At 50.6% G+C, this 16,305-nt stretch overlaps 1 protein-coding gene across 1 annotated transcript; it reads right to left on the bottom strand.

The window, feature by feature from the left end:
• Positions 1–10,645: 10,645 nt before the first annotated feature.
• Positions 10,646–16,120, bottom strand: RND2 (Rho family GTPase 2; the record flags this gene model as incomplete). Its single annotated transcript, XM_009584873.1, has 3 exons — positions 10,646–10,894; positions 11,803–11,937; positions 15,972–16,120. Coding segments are annotated over 3 exons (533 nt in total), but the record flags the coding sequence as incomplete, so codon positions are not given.
• Between the last annotated feature and the right edge of the window lie 185 nt (positions 16,121–16,305).

The following is a 16,305-nucleotide window of genomic DNA, read 5'->3' on the forward strand; positions in this document are numbered from 1 at the left end:
TGAAAACGGGAACCAAAAGACTAACTGAGACAGTCCTTTTCTGGACTTCAAGGGAATGGTGTTTCTTTTAATACTTTCCGTCAAAATGCTTTAGTAATTCACCAAAGGAATGATGTCCCTACCATTTATTACCATTTTCTGGTAGTGTCTTTCCTGATGACTCATGCACTGTGTCTTTATAATCCAATAATTGTTTTGAATTTCTACATTGTGTCAGATTTAATTATATCTCTGGAATTTAATCCAGTGATTTAACTCTTTCTCTTTGGAATCTCTATTTTCATTATTACTTAGAGGCAGATTTAGACACGCAATGTGTATCGTAGGTCTTTAATATTGAAGGAAATACCCATTATTTTTTATTTAGGGCTTCCTAATAAGCAGTCGGGCTGTGGATGTCAGCCAGAATTACAGATTTCTCCTTACCGTATCAGTTGATATGCTATTAGGAACTTTGGTAGCTTTGCGTATCAGGAATATACCCTTAATTGTCCTTATGACCTTTTATTTACTAGTCCAAACTAGATGGATCAAAACACCTCTTTGTTGATTGTTCGTAACATCTTGCTGTTTTTTCAGTAGGATAATAATAGTTTTGTATTACTCTGAAGCACATTGGTAGTCCCTTGGGGATTCTGGTAAAAGAAAGATACTTTAAGAGCTTGTGAACAGCAAAGAAGGTACTCCTGGAAAAGGGCTTGCGGATATGATGCATCTGTTGATGCAGAAGCCTTGCAGGCACAGCTACAGACAAGGTGGCTGATTTCCACTGCTTTTCAATGGAGAGATAGGCTGCTGACTTTGGGAATTCCTCAGAAAATACTCTGTTTTAGACAGAAAACTTAAGATTCAGCCGAGAGTTGTCTGGAAGTCAGATGATGATGACCAAAACATTTGTAAACCCATAGGAACCCTGTTGTTTGAGTTTCTAAGAAAATCAGTATCACCTGATTTTGGAATTAAAACATCTTGCAGCTGCTCTGACTTACTAAATAGATGGGTTGCAGCACAGGTCTTCTGGGCCCTTGTGGGAAGAGGTGGTTGGTGAAGGGAACTTCAGAAATCTTATGGTAATGGAGAGGGCCAGAGTTAGATAAAATACTAGCCTAATGCTTAAATGGAGCTGCAAGTTTCTTAGCGGTTTGTGGAGGTTTAGGAGCTTCTCTTTTTAGAAGAAAAAAACCCTTTTCTTCCTACATTCCCTGTTTTCAGTCTTTCTAGGAAGTAGAAATCCTATGGAAACATGCAGATGTGCTTTTCCTGTGACCTTGCCAGCTTCTGAATCCAATGGGAAGCCTATATAGGTGATGGGATGCTTTATCAACTCTTTTGGGATCTCTGCATCCGCAGCAGAGGCTAAATAAGCGGAATGCAGATAGGATAAAAGAGAAACATATTTGGGCAGGCTAAAGCAGCCCTTCTGATGTCTGAAAAGAGTTGGGGTGTCAACAGTAGTGGACTGATGAAGGGAAAATAAGGGCTAGAGGTTCCCCATTTGTATTGCCTGCTGCAGCATGTGTTCTGGGTCAAGTGCCCGGGGAGCAGCTCTGCTGCTTTGTGATCCCCTGTCACTGATGCACCAACAGCTTGTCCTAATCAACCTGCTTCTAGCGTGCATAAGGAGCTCCTGTGTTGTATCAGGGATATAAATCCAAGAAACCCTGCACAAATGAAGAGAGAAAAGACCTCGTTCCCTGTTGGGGGCAGGCACAGCATTGGGAAGCTGCTTGGCAGTGTGTCACTCTTCCCTGGGTGACATTAGGGGTAGAGCAAGAATGCCAATTTCTACATGCTAATTGGCTGCTGCAGCTTGGGCTTAGGGGCTGCAGACAATAGCGCTGTTGTGAATGACTCCAGCACACACAAATGCGCTTTTCTCAGCATGCGAGATAACTTCGCAGCCTTTGATCATCAACAGCCGAATGCCCCTCTCAGACTGGAAGCCTGTTATCCGCTTTAGGGAGGTGCACTCTGCTCTCTGTGCAGGAGGGACCAAAGCAGCTCTGTGCTGCTAGCTTTCTCACATCAGGCTTCCCCTTAGTTTCAAGAATTAACTATTTATATACCTGCCAGTCTTACACCATGAGACAAGAGAAGCAACACAGTCTGTGTCTGGTAAATAGTGCTTCAGTGATGAAGCCCTGGGAACTTGTGGGTGCTGTGGCCAGGTGCTAGGTCCAGCCTCGGGGCTTCCAGCTTTGCAGAACTGCAGCAAGAGGAGCAGTGCCACCCCAGCGCTCCGTCTGTGCTCCAAAGAATGTCTGCAGATAGTGGAGTGGAGCTCAGGTCTCCAGACAAGCACCACCACTATCAGGCTAAAATTCATGCGTCTCAGTCTGGCTTGCCTGGCTGCATACCTGTAGCTGCTGGAGTTTGGCACGCAGTCAGGGGACTCAGCCATATGCAGGAGTAGGAAACCCCAGGGTGTTGTGCTAGATTGGGGAGGGCTGACTCTGGAGACAGTTTCTTTTCCTGGCTCTGCCATACGTATGCTTGTGACCTGAAATCAGATTTTCTCTGTGCAACTACTTCTTCATTTATCAGTACGTGCTGAAACTCCCCTCCTTTGCTTGGCAGTGTTAAGCACCTTTGACTTACCCGTGTTCCAGCAGCTCTAAGAACAAGTTAAAGGATCCTTCTCTGTGCTGACACAGAAGACACTAGAGGAGAACATTCACCCAATCCATCAAGAATGACTAGACCCTCAGGGTTCTGTTAACAGAGCCTAAAACTCCTCCAAGTCTCCATACATTTATAAAAGACGATTGCTTTTGGGGGAAGGACCTCTTTCCACGTATACAGATGCACACACTAATTCATTTACAGACTTGGGACTGTGAAAATCCCAGAGATCAATATTGATGCTCAGTAATACAAGGTAGTGATACAAAATGAGGAGCAAGGAATCCATTTACCTCCCAGGTGTTCTTAATAATGGGATATTAATAGTTATGGGACATTTGTTGGTACAGATGTCCCCTCCTTTCCTAAAGGCAGGGTCTTGCCTTTTCTTTAGCAGACCTAATTTGCCTTATTTTTCTGAGATGTGACTATTCCCTGTAGTAAGATCCTGATGACAAGAGTAAGGAGAGAGTTACGTACATAGGGTATAAACGTATTTTGTGAGGAAGCTAATTTACTCCTAGATACCATGGCTATCCAGCAATCACCCCAACAGGAAAACAGACCTCCTGTGGAGATGGGCAGGCAGCCAAGCACACCGATTACTAATGCAGGCTGGCAAGAAGCACCCATTCCTCCACGACCCTGCAATTATTGCAGTTAGTCATGGGAGTGTGGGATCCAGAAGCAGCTGCTCTGCCAGTTCTTGCACCTGTGCTTTGCCTCAGTCACTTGAGTCATCCCTCTGCTGACCCCCAGCCCACAAATCCATGCAGCCTTGGTGTCAGACTCGTCTTTCCCAGAACATATCCTCCCCCAGTGGAGCATTGCCTACTGGTGCACGGACACCTGCGTCCTTCCTCAGAAGCTGCAGCTCCTATGATGGGGCACTGTCCTTGCAGAAGCAGCTGGTGCAGAGCTCTCCTGGGAAAGATCTGGGCTTTAAGAGAATTATCAAGTTACTACGCTCAGGAGCAGAACGTTTTCTGTCGTGATGCAGGCTGAAGGGGCTGTCTGTCCCAGTCGGCTGGCTGCTTCATCATACCCCATGGATATGGAATACTTTTTTAGGCAGGACACCTGCACTGGCAGTGTTGCTCATTAATTTTTCTGCAGGCACTAATTAGAGGCCTCAAGTCCTCCTTGCTTGCTATGTCTTTCATGTGTCAGTTCCACTTCTTCTATCTGCTTGTTTTTGTTTCTCTCTTTTCTGTGCTGACTTATCTGCCGAAGACAGCCTGTGCGTGTCGGGAGACGACTCGGGTGGCCGGTGGCCGTTGTGCTGCAGTGAGCTCTGGAGGCAGCCGCTCCTCCTGTTCTGCATCTGTAAGTCGAAGATTTGCATCGTGCCAGAACGGGCAGGCAAGGTGTGAAGCTGGCATTCAGGCAGCCTAGAGGGAGCGGAGAGTTCACACCATGTATCCTAGAGCCAGCTTTCACACGGTCCAGGACTCCCAGTTGACCAAGAGCTCTCTAGGCGGTGATTTAGACCAGAAGCTAGCTTTGGTGATTTGAGTCATTCTTTCAGCGAACCTGATTCCCTCCGTTGGCGATGCAGGAGTCTAGGGTATCCAGTCTCCTAAGCTAAGCCCCGTCCCCACCGGACCGTGAGGTCACCCAGCTTGCAGTCAGTACGGTTCCTGCCCTCCTCACGTGTGCTGGATCCTACTTTTGCACTCAGATGAAGGTGGGAAGATGCATGCCTTCCATGCATCTGTAAGGCAGCACGCACTGAGGTTAGTCCATGTGCATTTCTCCTGGCTGCAGAAGCTGAGAATTAGAATCCCACACTGTGGGATCCAACTGCTCTGTGCAGCTGGTGCACCAGGTTGTTATCGCTTACTGAGTTAGCTGGTGCTTTTTAATAGAAATGCAGTGCTTGGTGCTCTGACCACTAGGTAGTGAGGGCCACTGTTACATCCCATGCACAGATGTATCATTGCCTTTTATTTATTCCAAAATTACCTGCCATTAACTTCAGCAGCTTCCTTGGAGCTGTTCCCATGCTGAAAAGGGGGGAAAACCAAAACACTTTCATTGTTACTTTTCCATCTATTCCCTTATATATATAAAAAAGAAGTCTCCCAAACTGCTCCCAGGCACGCTGCTGGCTTGGTTTCGAGGAGTAGGGACCCAACAATGGTTTTATTTGGTCTGTTCTGTGTCTGTGGCTCTCCTTTCCTCCTTCAGATTTTTTTTTTTTTTTTTGCCTTTTCTCTACTTCTTTTGATTTTGCTTCCTGTTTTATCTTGTTTATTCCTCTGTAGAGAAGGAGAGCCAGGGAGAGGGAGAGGGACTTCTTTGAAAAGTCTGGTTAAATGAGCCACTGTGGGAGTCCAAATACTCTTTATAGTCAAGCAAGCTGGTGGAGAAGTGAGTGCCAGAATATTAAGCTGCATGCTGAATGGTGACTGCAAAGAGCAGCCCTTACGGTCCTCTTAGGAGGGGGAGAGAAGGGGACGGGGACACCCATTTGCCCAGAATTCAATCCCACTCTGAAGTCACAAGCCCAAGCCTTCAAAGAAGTCTTCAAACAGTTGATGTCTGGATTGTATACGAGTGTGGCAGATGCATGCTTCGGGTTCAGTTCAGCCGTGGCAGCATCTACGTTTTGGTTTTTATTAGCTTCTAGTGGGCTGTACATTTCCATGTCTAGCTCCGCTCCAGCAAGATCTGCATCTGAGCTCTGGTCCTGCTCACTTTGGCAGAATGCACATTTTTTGGCTGCTAATGTTTTTTCATTTTAGTCTTTTTTTGGCTGTTCTAGAAGCAGCTGGGCACAAATTACTTTCATTCCAATATCATTATTTTCATACCACAGGCTTCCAGCTAGTTAGAGCTATACTGAGGAGGGGGGGGATAGCAATGACATTTCCTTTCAGTACAGAAAATAAACAAATTCACAACACCAGAACCAGCACCTTTCAAGAAAGATCCTGCCACTTTTGTGTAACCCCAAACACCAGCTGCTTTTCTGGCACTGCAGCTTCACCTGCAGTGCTGAGTGCTGAATATACCTGGGAGATGTCACCTGAATGTGTCTTGTGGAAAGCAGAGGGAAGACCATATATAATACAGCTGCCTCTTTGTAGAGGCAATTTTGAGTTTCATGTCCTCCTTTCCTTACTTGGGGGGATCTTGTGGGAGTGGGCATTGTAGATTCCCCTGACTGTAACGAACCTTGTTCATGCAGCCCACTACTTCTGAGCTGCAAGTCTTGATCAACACATTTGTTCTGCTTTCTCTAGTCTTGACAGCACTGTAAGCCAGCATGTCTACACCAGCACGGCATTCAACACAGTAGAAACAGCTCCGTAAATTGAAACAGGTGATGCTGAGGCCCCCACACCTCCACAAGGTGTGCTTTGGGAGGTTTACTTTGGGAGGTTTAGTCTGGTGTGCTGCGCAAACGCTGCGGCAATGCACGTGGTTAAAGCCTTCAGGGAGGGGAAGCTGCGCCACACAGCCCCGCTCTCTCAGCTGTCCTCAGGACAGATCCTGGGAAGTGTTATGCTGTCCCTTTGTCTGTCTCACAGCTCACAGGGGATGGCAACACATCCTCGTCCCTGCCGGAGCCCCACCACCACTTCCAACGTGTGGAAGTAAGCCTCTATTTGTTCCTGCTCAGGCTGCTTCGGAACCATGCCGTGGTGGCTGCTGCTCCCTCCTGCCCACTCCAAGACGAGGCAAAACACAAGGGCAAGAGCTGTATGGACAACCAGCAAGATTAATCCCTTCTGTCCAGTTTAACATATTCAGGCATTCGCCCACACAACCTTTGCAGTGCTCTAAAAACACGGTGCCTGCATAGAACGGCAGCACTGAGGGAGTCAAGGGGCTCAGGCTCCCAGACAAATGCCCTGTGAATGCTCTCTTGCCTGATTGCCCCTCCTCTGCAGCTCCACATTTCTCTTCCCTGCTCCCTCCCACTTAGGGGGCAGATGGGCACTAGATGGACTGTAGAGGTCTATCTACCTGTAGAAGTAGCAGCAGTGCATTGACTGCTTGCCACTAGGTCAGAAGGACCATCACCATCCTCTGTTCTCTGCATTTCTCAGTGGCTGTGAAATGACAGGCTGCTGTGTGAAGCTTCTGGTGATTGCCGGCTCCCACCGCCCCTGCCCTCCTAGCCCCACTGCTGATTCACAGAGGTCAGACTCTTTTCTGCCTTGTGCTTTTGATCTATAAAGCTTTCCTTGTCAGCAGTGACCCAGCCATGTCTCTGCACATTTCCAGGACGCTGGGGGAGCCCTTTATGAATGTCAGTTTGCATTTGGTGCTGGGCCTCTTCACCTTGACCCCCGGCCCCAGGGTGGGCTGTGGCCATTAAACCCGGCTGTCTGGGCTTTTGTCACCACGTGGATCGTTTCCGCAGCGCTCTGGTGCTGGTGGCTTTCTGCTGGTGGGGATGGCTGGGGGCACGCAGGCCATGTGTGTGCTGGACAGGCCCGCTGGCATCACGAACCCATCCGAGTGCCTCTGTTCCCCAGGCACCGCTCACCTTCGGGTATAGCTTTCTCCTCGCGGCCCGTGCTGCGGCTAGCTTTTTCTGGAGGGGAAAGCTGAGCCCAGAGCTTTCGCAGTGCCTTTTGGCAGCTTCCCTCACCGAGCAGGGTGCACCTTTCTCTTCTCTCATGGCTTCCAGTGCATGTATTGCTGGGAATCCTTGGGCTGTAGTAGCTTTCTCTAGGTTTGCCAGTCGCAGCCTCTTGCCCCTCCACGTCTCTCAGCTGGGAGCGTGTCAGGCTGTCCCCACTATGGCAGGCATGAAGAAAGCCCTGGTCCCACATTAAGATGCTCCCGGCAGCACATGGCAAATGCCCCAAGTGTTTAGAGAGACGTTGGGTACCGTGCAGAGGCAGGTGGATGCAGTAAATGCACTGACAGAGCAGGACTGCAATGCTCCATCCTCCTGGAAACCACTTCCTTAGAGGTCAGCACCCTAAAATACCTTCGGCTGTCCTGGGTTCTGTACCTGGGCCATGAGCAGCAGCAGAAATGCTCACGTGCCTGCAAGAAAGGAGCCTGCTGAAGGAAACCGAGGATCTAAGAGCTTAGCCCCATGGGCTTTAACATCTTTACTTCATCCCACCCAAGGATCCAGCTCAGATACTTCATGATAAATAGTCTTGGAGGCTGGTTCACTTGCCTTAGTCTCTTGAGAGGTTTTGGTTGCCATTAATTCTGACTGGTTCTTCCAGAGCTGCTGCTTGGACGTGGGTCTTTACACTGCCACAATCCTCCCTGAGGGCCATTTGAGCAGCAAGAGCCTGGGAAGTTCAGTGTACAAAAAGAAAATCACCAGCAGCAGGAAGGGAAGCACTGTTGTGGCGACAGCAGAGCTAACAGCCAGGGCCACTGGGGGCTGCGTTATCTTTCCGCACCAACGACCCAAGAAAGCAGGACAGCATTGTGGGGAGCTGCCAGGCAGCTGAACCTGTCTCCATTGAGGACCAGCTCTGCACAACGGCAGCACAGCACCCTCAGCAGCAGCGTCTCTTCCCGAAGTGAGGGAGGGGAGCGTGGTGCTGACACAGCCCCTGGCCAGGCAGGGCGAGCAGCCGGTGCCTGGCACTTCAATCCTGCTGCTCACTGTTTAGGCAAATGGGATATCCTCTCTCCTGCCAAACTCTTCTGTTTGGTCTATCACACGCCTCAGCCATGGCCCCTCCTGCTTATCTCCACCCTGGTTAAACAGCCTGACACCTGCAGCGCCTCTGCAGACTTTGCTGGTTTTCTTGCATCTCCCCAGACCTCCCTGTGCAGGTGTTGGGGGGGAACAGGCACCCAGCTGACACCCCAGTGCGCCTTACAGCCACCTTCTGCAGCAACAGCCATTCCTTCATATACCTATACTAGGCACAGCTCAGGTTTGACAATTGCTACCCACTACTGGAGATTTGCTTATAGGCTGAGCTTACAAGTTAATATAGAGCCACTGGGAGTTTAAACTAATCACTGGACCAGAAACTGCATTTGTAGAGACTGCCAGATTAAATTCAACAGCCTAAAAGATGCTAGATGATAGAAAAAGGCAGATGTGCTTGCCGAATGCTCTGTGCTTATGCGGAAAGAAGGAAGACACTGATTATATTACACGAGGATGATGAGAACAAATGCACACAGGTTAAGAGGACTTGCTGGTGACACTTGGGAGCCACTGATTGCTATTGTTCAAGCAGGGGCATGGTTTTGTTCACTGATGTTTGCAAAGGCTCTGGGAACCTGCAGAGTAAGAGAAAAGCATCGTGATACTGAAGGCTGTTCTTGGCATAGCGCCTTGCTCAGTTTCTTTCCTCCCAGACTGCAGATGGGCATTTTCATGCTCTTGCAACCTGCACCCAGCACAACAGCATTCAGTCATTGCTTGAGCTTTTCTTGTGCTGGTAACTCAGCTGCTCCAATTCCCCAAATAGCCTTCACGATGCAGCTGAAGTCTAAGACCGGGGTGGGAGGGTAGACACAAAATATTAAGTCAAAAGCTATCTTCACTTGCAGCTATTGACATACTGAGGATGGGGGCAGCTCACGTCAGCTCAGACTGGTGGACCAGGCATAGACAACCTGCAAATTCTCCACAGTGTTTAAGGATTCAGGATGGAGTGAGAGGTTATTCAAGGCAGGTGTTTCAGCTCAAAAATGAATACATGCAGCTAAGTCCTCTGCATTTTTCACTCAAGTGTATGTGTGAGTGTATTTCAAGAGCTAGAGAGATACATTAGGATACAAATAGAAGTTAGGCAATAAGACATTTTGAGAGGATGCCTGTTTGGTTTGACTATTAAAAACGAACAGAGTCAAGCACTGTGCATTTTCCAATGATGTTTATTTGTTTTCTGTAGCCCACTGACACAGCTGGATCTGGCAATGGAGCAGATTCTTTTTTCCTTAAAGTGTCTATGTGACATTAAGTCAAGGCTAACACTGCAGTCAAAGGCATTTAGAGAGGGCAGCAGCAGAAGCAATGAGAGGAGTTGGGAGGAGGCTGTACAGCAGGGCAAGAGGGGCAGGGAGCACCTTCCCTCCCACTGCCACGGTGGAGACAGGGTGCAGATACGCATATGATCTTTTTGGTTATCTGTACCAGACAAACACAGCACCATGCAACACAATCCGCAGCTGGAAATGGGTGGAGAGCAGGATATGGATAGTTACTGCAGTCTGCTTTTTCGGAAGCTATGTGCCTCGGAAGCGCAGCTGCCCGTGGCAGGGAGCAGTCTGATGAGTAACCAGGCCGTCAGCAGCTGGGACACAAGCTCCCGAGTGGCATTTGCTTGCTGAGGGGAACCACAACTCTCAGGATGACCTCTCCCTTGGAGCCAGATCCACTCTGCTGCATTTCAAATGGAGTTCAAGTATCTAAAATATCGTGTAAAGAGCCACCTATCTATTTTCTTCACAGGAGGTGGACTACCGTGGTGTCTCGTCAGGTTAAGGTTCCTTCAGAGGGTGCCTTCCCTCCCAGCTCTGGCCCAGACCTGCATCTTCCATGATGACTTGCTGTCCAGCCTAGCTGAAGGCAGTACCACCTCAAACATAATTTCTCTTCTAAAGGAAGATTCGAAGAATGCCTTCTCTTGATCGCACTCTGCTGCTAGCAATTCTACCCATCTCCCACCCTCCAGCCCAGGTCCCACACAGCCCACTGCCCCACGCTGTGTGTGCTGTATAGCTGCACACAGGCGCAGAGGCTGGGCCATGGGTGCAGGAGGGCGGCACACGCACAGGATGGCTCCCTTTACTTTGTTTCACCCAGTCACAAACCTTCCAGCACCTGAATACTCCTCTGCCAAGTTGTTCCTTCACCCCAAGCAATCCGCACAGCAGCAGCCAACCCAGAAGTCTCCACGGTGGGGGGCGACTCGTGCACCCCGGTTTCCAGCTGGGACCTTAGCTCAGTCCTAGAGACTGAGCGAAAGGCTTTGGAAAGGCAGGCTGGCTCCTGCAGCCAGCACCATGCCCTTGTCTCAGCCAGTTACTGTACAAAATGGACAACACACACACATTATTTACAGCCTGTTTTTCACATGATGGAGCAGCTCTTGGCTCGGTCTTTCCTGATCTCTGTGTCATTCAGTAAGTCCGTCCTGCCAGGCATCTGTGATGCCCGCTTCAGTCCCCGTTTCGAGTTGCTGCGCTTCAAGTTCTTGTGCACCCTGTTGACCGAGGCAAGTGTGGTCACATGAAACACATCCCGTACGCTGTTCTCCGAGACCTTGGAGGAGCACTCTGCATAGGCCACTGCCCCAATCTGCCGTGCCAGCGCACTGCCCTGCGGTCCAGAGAGAGTGGGAGGAAGAGGGAAGATGGTTAAGACAGCAGCGCTCTGCAAGGAGCATCCTTTCACATCACCATCAGCCCTGTCTGTGCTGGCAGCCCTGTCAGAGCACCGTGGCACAGCTGGGAGCAGCGCTCTCTCACAGTGTTTACTCATCGCCTCTGTAAATGAAGTGCAAGCGTCTGTGGGAGCACCAGATGTGAGGGTGGCCTCCCAAGCAGACAGTGCTGCTGGGCGCTGGACCCTGAATCACTTGCACTTTCTCACTAGCACGGTGCCACCCCTGCAGCTGAGGGCCTGGACAACCCCTCTTACCAGGACAGTCAGCTGGACCTGCTCTGCACAACACGGAGCCAGGCACAGAGCAGCCCAGGGCGCAGCCGCCCCTGCACTGCACCACAGAGACTGGGTCTCCAGGCCAGCCTGGAGACACTGCTGGGTCCACTGGCAGCTGCAGCAGCCCAGGAGCAGACCCTCAGACCCCCCAGCTGTGGTTTGCCCCCCCCAGCAGCATTGCCCCAACATAGAACCCGAGCAGGAGAGTCACTCGGAGCAGAAAGAGCTGCACTGAACTAGGAGATGCAGGAGCACAACACTCCCTTTTAGGTAGTCCAACTTGTCAAATCAGGCATCTCCACCACCTTTGAGGAAAGACTTTTCAGCTACTAAGCAGGAGGCTGTTCAGCAGAGAGCATCAGGAATAAGTCAAGGTCTGCCAGAGCTGGTGAAAAGAGTGTAAGCATGAGCAGCTCAGAGTCCAGGAGCCAAGATCAAACCAGCTTCAGACCAAGACCCGGGCACAGAGGGTCATTTGCTGCTGAGCTTCCCTGTACTAGTAGGTCCTGCAGAAAAGTCCCCACCTCACCTCCCTGAGCCCTATGGGGACAGCTGCTGAAACACACCTGCTCGTGCGTCACAGGGATGAGGCGCTGCTTGGAAAGCTCCCGGAGCGTGTTTAAGTCTGTCCGCATGTCCAGCTTGCAGCCGACCAGCACAATCTTCGCATTGGGGCAGAACTCCTGAGTTTCCCCTTGCCACTGCAGAGGAGACAAGAGGGAGAAAGTGCTCAGGGGCTGCTGGTGTATAAGACACTTCAAGAGGCCCAGCAGCACCTCCACGTCAAGTTAATTTTGCCAGCAGGCAGCCTGCGAAAGGGTCAAGGTTGGAACAACAAAGGCCATCACAGGGTCTCAGCTCGTCGCTCCCAGCCCCTTTCCAACCAGGTCAAGAGCCCCGTCCAAGACCCCCCAGCCCTGGAGGGAAGGACAGACCAGGAGAGTTGTGCCATCAGTTCCTACCGGACAGCATCATCCAGCCGAACACCTCCATGCCACACCGCCGTGGCAGAGCCCACGACTCTGGTCCATAGCTTCTCCTGCCCCCACTAGCAAACGGCACTTCCCTCTCCCACAGAGGAACAACAACTGTGGCAGCCCAGGGTCCCAGCACCTCCTGACCATCAGCCAAACTGCCCTGGCCTGGCTCATCTCTGCACAGGACCTGGAACTGGACCGGTCAGGGTACCAGGACTGCTACTGGTAGTCACTGCAACACTGCTTTTAGGTCTCCTGCCTCGGTGGGCTGGTGCCAGCACTGAGGCTGGTTTTGGCCCCGCTGCAGCCTGCGTGCCCAGATTTCCGGAAGAGGGGAAGGGGCACGGGCAATGATGGTCACCACGGTCAGCGGGGGTTCTCAGTGAGGACGCAGGCCAGGAGCGGCTCTGGAGAGTGTGCTGAAGACGAGAAACACAGGGACAGCTTTCGGTGTTCTGAATATAACATGAGGCTCTAATGGGATCGGGTTTGGAAAGCAGACCTCAGAGGCCAAGACTGCACACTCTGGTGTGTATGGCTTTCCCAAACGGGGGTGACAGCTGTTCAGAGACTGATTAGCTCATCAGGGCACTGTAATGACTGCCACAGGCAAGGATGGGAATGGTCGGAGTGCCTCTCGGATAACTTATGCTCACTTGTTCCAGATATGTCCTACAAACCTGTTAAATCTAAGCTGCTGGCCCCTGTGCTAGGCCACAGGAGACCACTCCTGGGTATGACTGTGGAAAAATGACCACACAGTCTGGTGCACAGATCTGGGGCTCCAAAGGTCAACCTCGCTGGACTTTTTGAACCACAGTCAGCGGGGAGCTCTTTGCACAGCACACTCATTATTTGTTTATTATTGGAAGCCACATGTTAAAGACATCAAGACATTCAGAGCGTAGCTACAGCCAGGGAAATAAAGAATTGAAGCAATGGAAGGAGGCGGTTGGGGCAAACATCCACTTCCTTCGCACTGACGGTCCCTTTCAGAGCTCCAAAAATGAATGCCCACTGTGCAGCTAAGTGTCCGCAGCAGTACATAAACAATCACCTGTGACCTCCCCCAGGGGAGACCTGTACAGCCCCATCAGCATGTCAACACCCTGGTTACTTATCTAGTGATTCTGAAGTAGGAGGCAGATGACAAATAGAGGTTACCCCCAGCTAAAGATGTCACTTGGAATTAGCGATTTCCTGCTATGCTAACTGATGGTTAAGCATATACCCTAGGCAATTAGAAGGGGGAAGAAAACCAAGCCCACAACCCAGTGTCCATAACCTGGTGGGGAAAGGAAGTGCCAAGAATGATCCAGGTTTCATTCAACCAATATCAGACCAAAGCAACTGCAAAATACAGAAAAATCTTATTTTCCACCAGAAGATGGGCTCAAGTATCTTCACCATGAACCCCCCTTTCCCTGCTGCCAGGCTGCAGAGCTTCTGGGAGATTTCTGGTGTCACAGCCACACAGTGTCAGGGGCTAACACACCCGCAAGAGGAGGACGATGCAGTTCTTTTGGAGCTGGAATTCAAGCACTCTAATTTACCTGATGGATGAAAATCCTTGAAGGGATTGAGCTATAGCGTCTGTTCTTACCAGGCAGAGGTCACGGCTGCCTGTAATGACATAAGGCTCCCTGGTCTATGGAGAGAGGTGTGACCCCCTTCTCACATGACTGACACCTTAGGGAGCCTAAGATGTGCTGCGCTATCAAGACTTGTCAGAATGAAGGCACCACCCCACAAAAACCTGCTTTGTATGAAATGAAGAGCTGCTTGTTTGCATTCTCTCAGATGGCTCCTTCCCTTCAACTGTACATGCTGTACAGGCAGCCCAGGCATCAGAAGGGCAGCAATAATAAAGATTTCCTCTGCTGAATTAGCATTTTTGCCTGAGGCTTGAGTAGGGAGTGTTATTTTCCTTACTCGCCTGATATCAAAAGCTAAAACCCATTTCAGCTTCATGGTGTCTTAGGAATTTTCCTCACCTCCGTAGGCTGCAAGCCTGCACCAAAGGAAACAAGGCATCTACTCAGAGGCACTTAAGAAATCCCCTGTGATTTAGGGTTTATTTTAAGTCACCGTACCAAAAAGACATTGCCTAACGGTACTCAAAGCATCTGTGAGGCTGCACAGGGAAGACCTTGCACTGAGCAGTGTGGACTCACATAAAGAGTGTGCAGAGAGACATAAATAAATCCCAACCCCAGCTAATTATTAATGGGTTTGCATCTCATTAAGGTATAAGTGATTTGCTTGCACTATCGTTCTGCTGACTCCCAAGCTGAGCAGTGAATTCTTTCAGTCCACATGAAACACGCTTCCCTCCACCCAGCAGACTTGGTACCCAGGACCTGCTTTGGAAACAAACACTGAGCCATTGACTGAGTTATCTGAAGGGTCTTTGTCCCCTCATCAGACACTTCTGAGACACAGGCCCACTTCTCAGCCCTCCCAGCAGCTGAGTAAGAGGCACTTGCTTCAGCACAACATTTGGCAACGTGTGGAGAGGCCAAGAGGGCAGTCAGTACAACGCGACTTGTTCAGACAGTGGCCAGTCCAGCCCCGGCAGCCTGGGGCTCACTGGGGAGAGCAGCTAAAGGAATCGCTATTCTGTAGTGCTTTTCACACCTCGGTGTCTCAGAGAGCTTCACAAACGAGATGCCAGCCAAGACTCGCCTCTGGGACAGGATGCAGTGAGCCAGTGAGCTCTGCGCAGCTTTGCTGCACAGCGGTGAGAGCTCGCTGAAACCCCAGCTCCCTGCGTTTCATGGAAGGAAGCAGGGTTAGGCCAGGACCAAGGGATGCGAGTGGCCCGGAGGCCATTTAGCCTCTCCCCTGCGCAGCATCCTGAGTTGCTGGACTTCATACCATCTCAGAGGAAAGCCTTGCATGGGAACCGCTCCCTGGGTGCCACCTACTCCCCCAGAGCATGGCAGGCAGGGACCTGCTGGGAGGCCAACCAGCGGTGCTCCACAGCGGATCCCCAGCCCTGAGGGGCTCTCCGGGACCTGCCAGACCTGCCAGCTGGAAATATCTGCTTTGCTGAAAGGCACTAACCTGCAGGTAGAAAACTCTTGGCTGCTAACACAGAGCGTGGCCAGTCAGCTCTGCCAGGGCAGACAGTGTTCAGGGCCCTGCATGCTATCCAGTCCAGTGGCATTGTGCCATCTCATTTTATTCATTCACGGGCTTGAAATTGAGTGCCACAGCTCATTATTCTTGTTGTCAAGCTATAGGGAACTGATTGCTCTCTTTCTTACTGTGCAGATGCTGAACTGAGGGGACAGCCAAAAAACTGAGCTTTCTACTTGCATGGAAACAGGCACCAGGGGCCACTTCTCAACTGCTGCAAGTAATTCAGAGCACACTCACTGGTGGTTATGCTAACGAGAGATGCACAACACTTTCCAAGGTCTTAATGAAAAACAGAACAAATGCCCTACATTTCTTTCTCTCCCCACATCTGTATGTGTGCATACACACAGACCCCCCCCACATGCTGCAAGCTACCATGAGCTACACCGTTCACTGGGCTCCTTTCAAATGGAAATTATCTTGCTTTCTGCACAGACCACGTAGGGATCGTCAGACGCTGACCATCTGAGCACACAAACTCCAGCCAAGGCTTGACCGCAGGGCCAGAGCTTTTAGCCCTGATGACAGCCTCAGGAAGCAGGGAACCCAGGGCGGCTCCACGTGCTGCTGCAGAGGACCCATCTCGCCAGCCGGAAGGCACACCGGGCACTCACCTTCTTGAGCACGCTGTCCAGCGTCTCCGGGCGGCTGATGTCAAAGCAGATGAGGACAGCATCTGAGTCCGGGTAGGCCAAGGGACGGACGTTATCATAATACGCTGAGCCTGCAGAGAGGAGCAGGAGGAGAGTGGTGAGCAGAAAGTCTCATCCCACTAACTGCTTGTTACCCGAACGGGCAGGCTAGGACCCCAGGCCTCTCTGCCAAGCAAAGAGATCTTTAATTCCAGTCAGAACTGGAGACATTGCCACATGATGCAAACTGCTCCCTCAGAGATAAAGGCTGTTGACCTAAGCTTTTGACCAGTGACCAGACACCATTAGGTTCAGC

This window comes from Fulmarus glacialis, unplaced genomic scaffold, assembly GCF_000690835.1.
Source record: "Fulmarus glacialis isolate BGI_N327 unplaced genomic scaffold, ASM69083v1 scaffold2359, whole genome shotgun sequence".
In the NCBI taxonomy this organism is placed as follows: Eukaryota; Metazoa; Chordata; class Aves; order Procellariiformes; family Procellariidae; genus Fulmarus; species Fulmarus glacialis.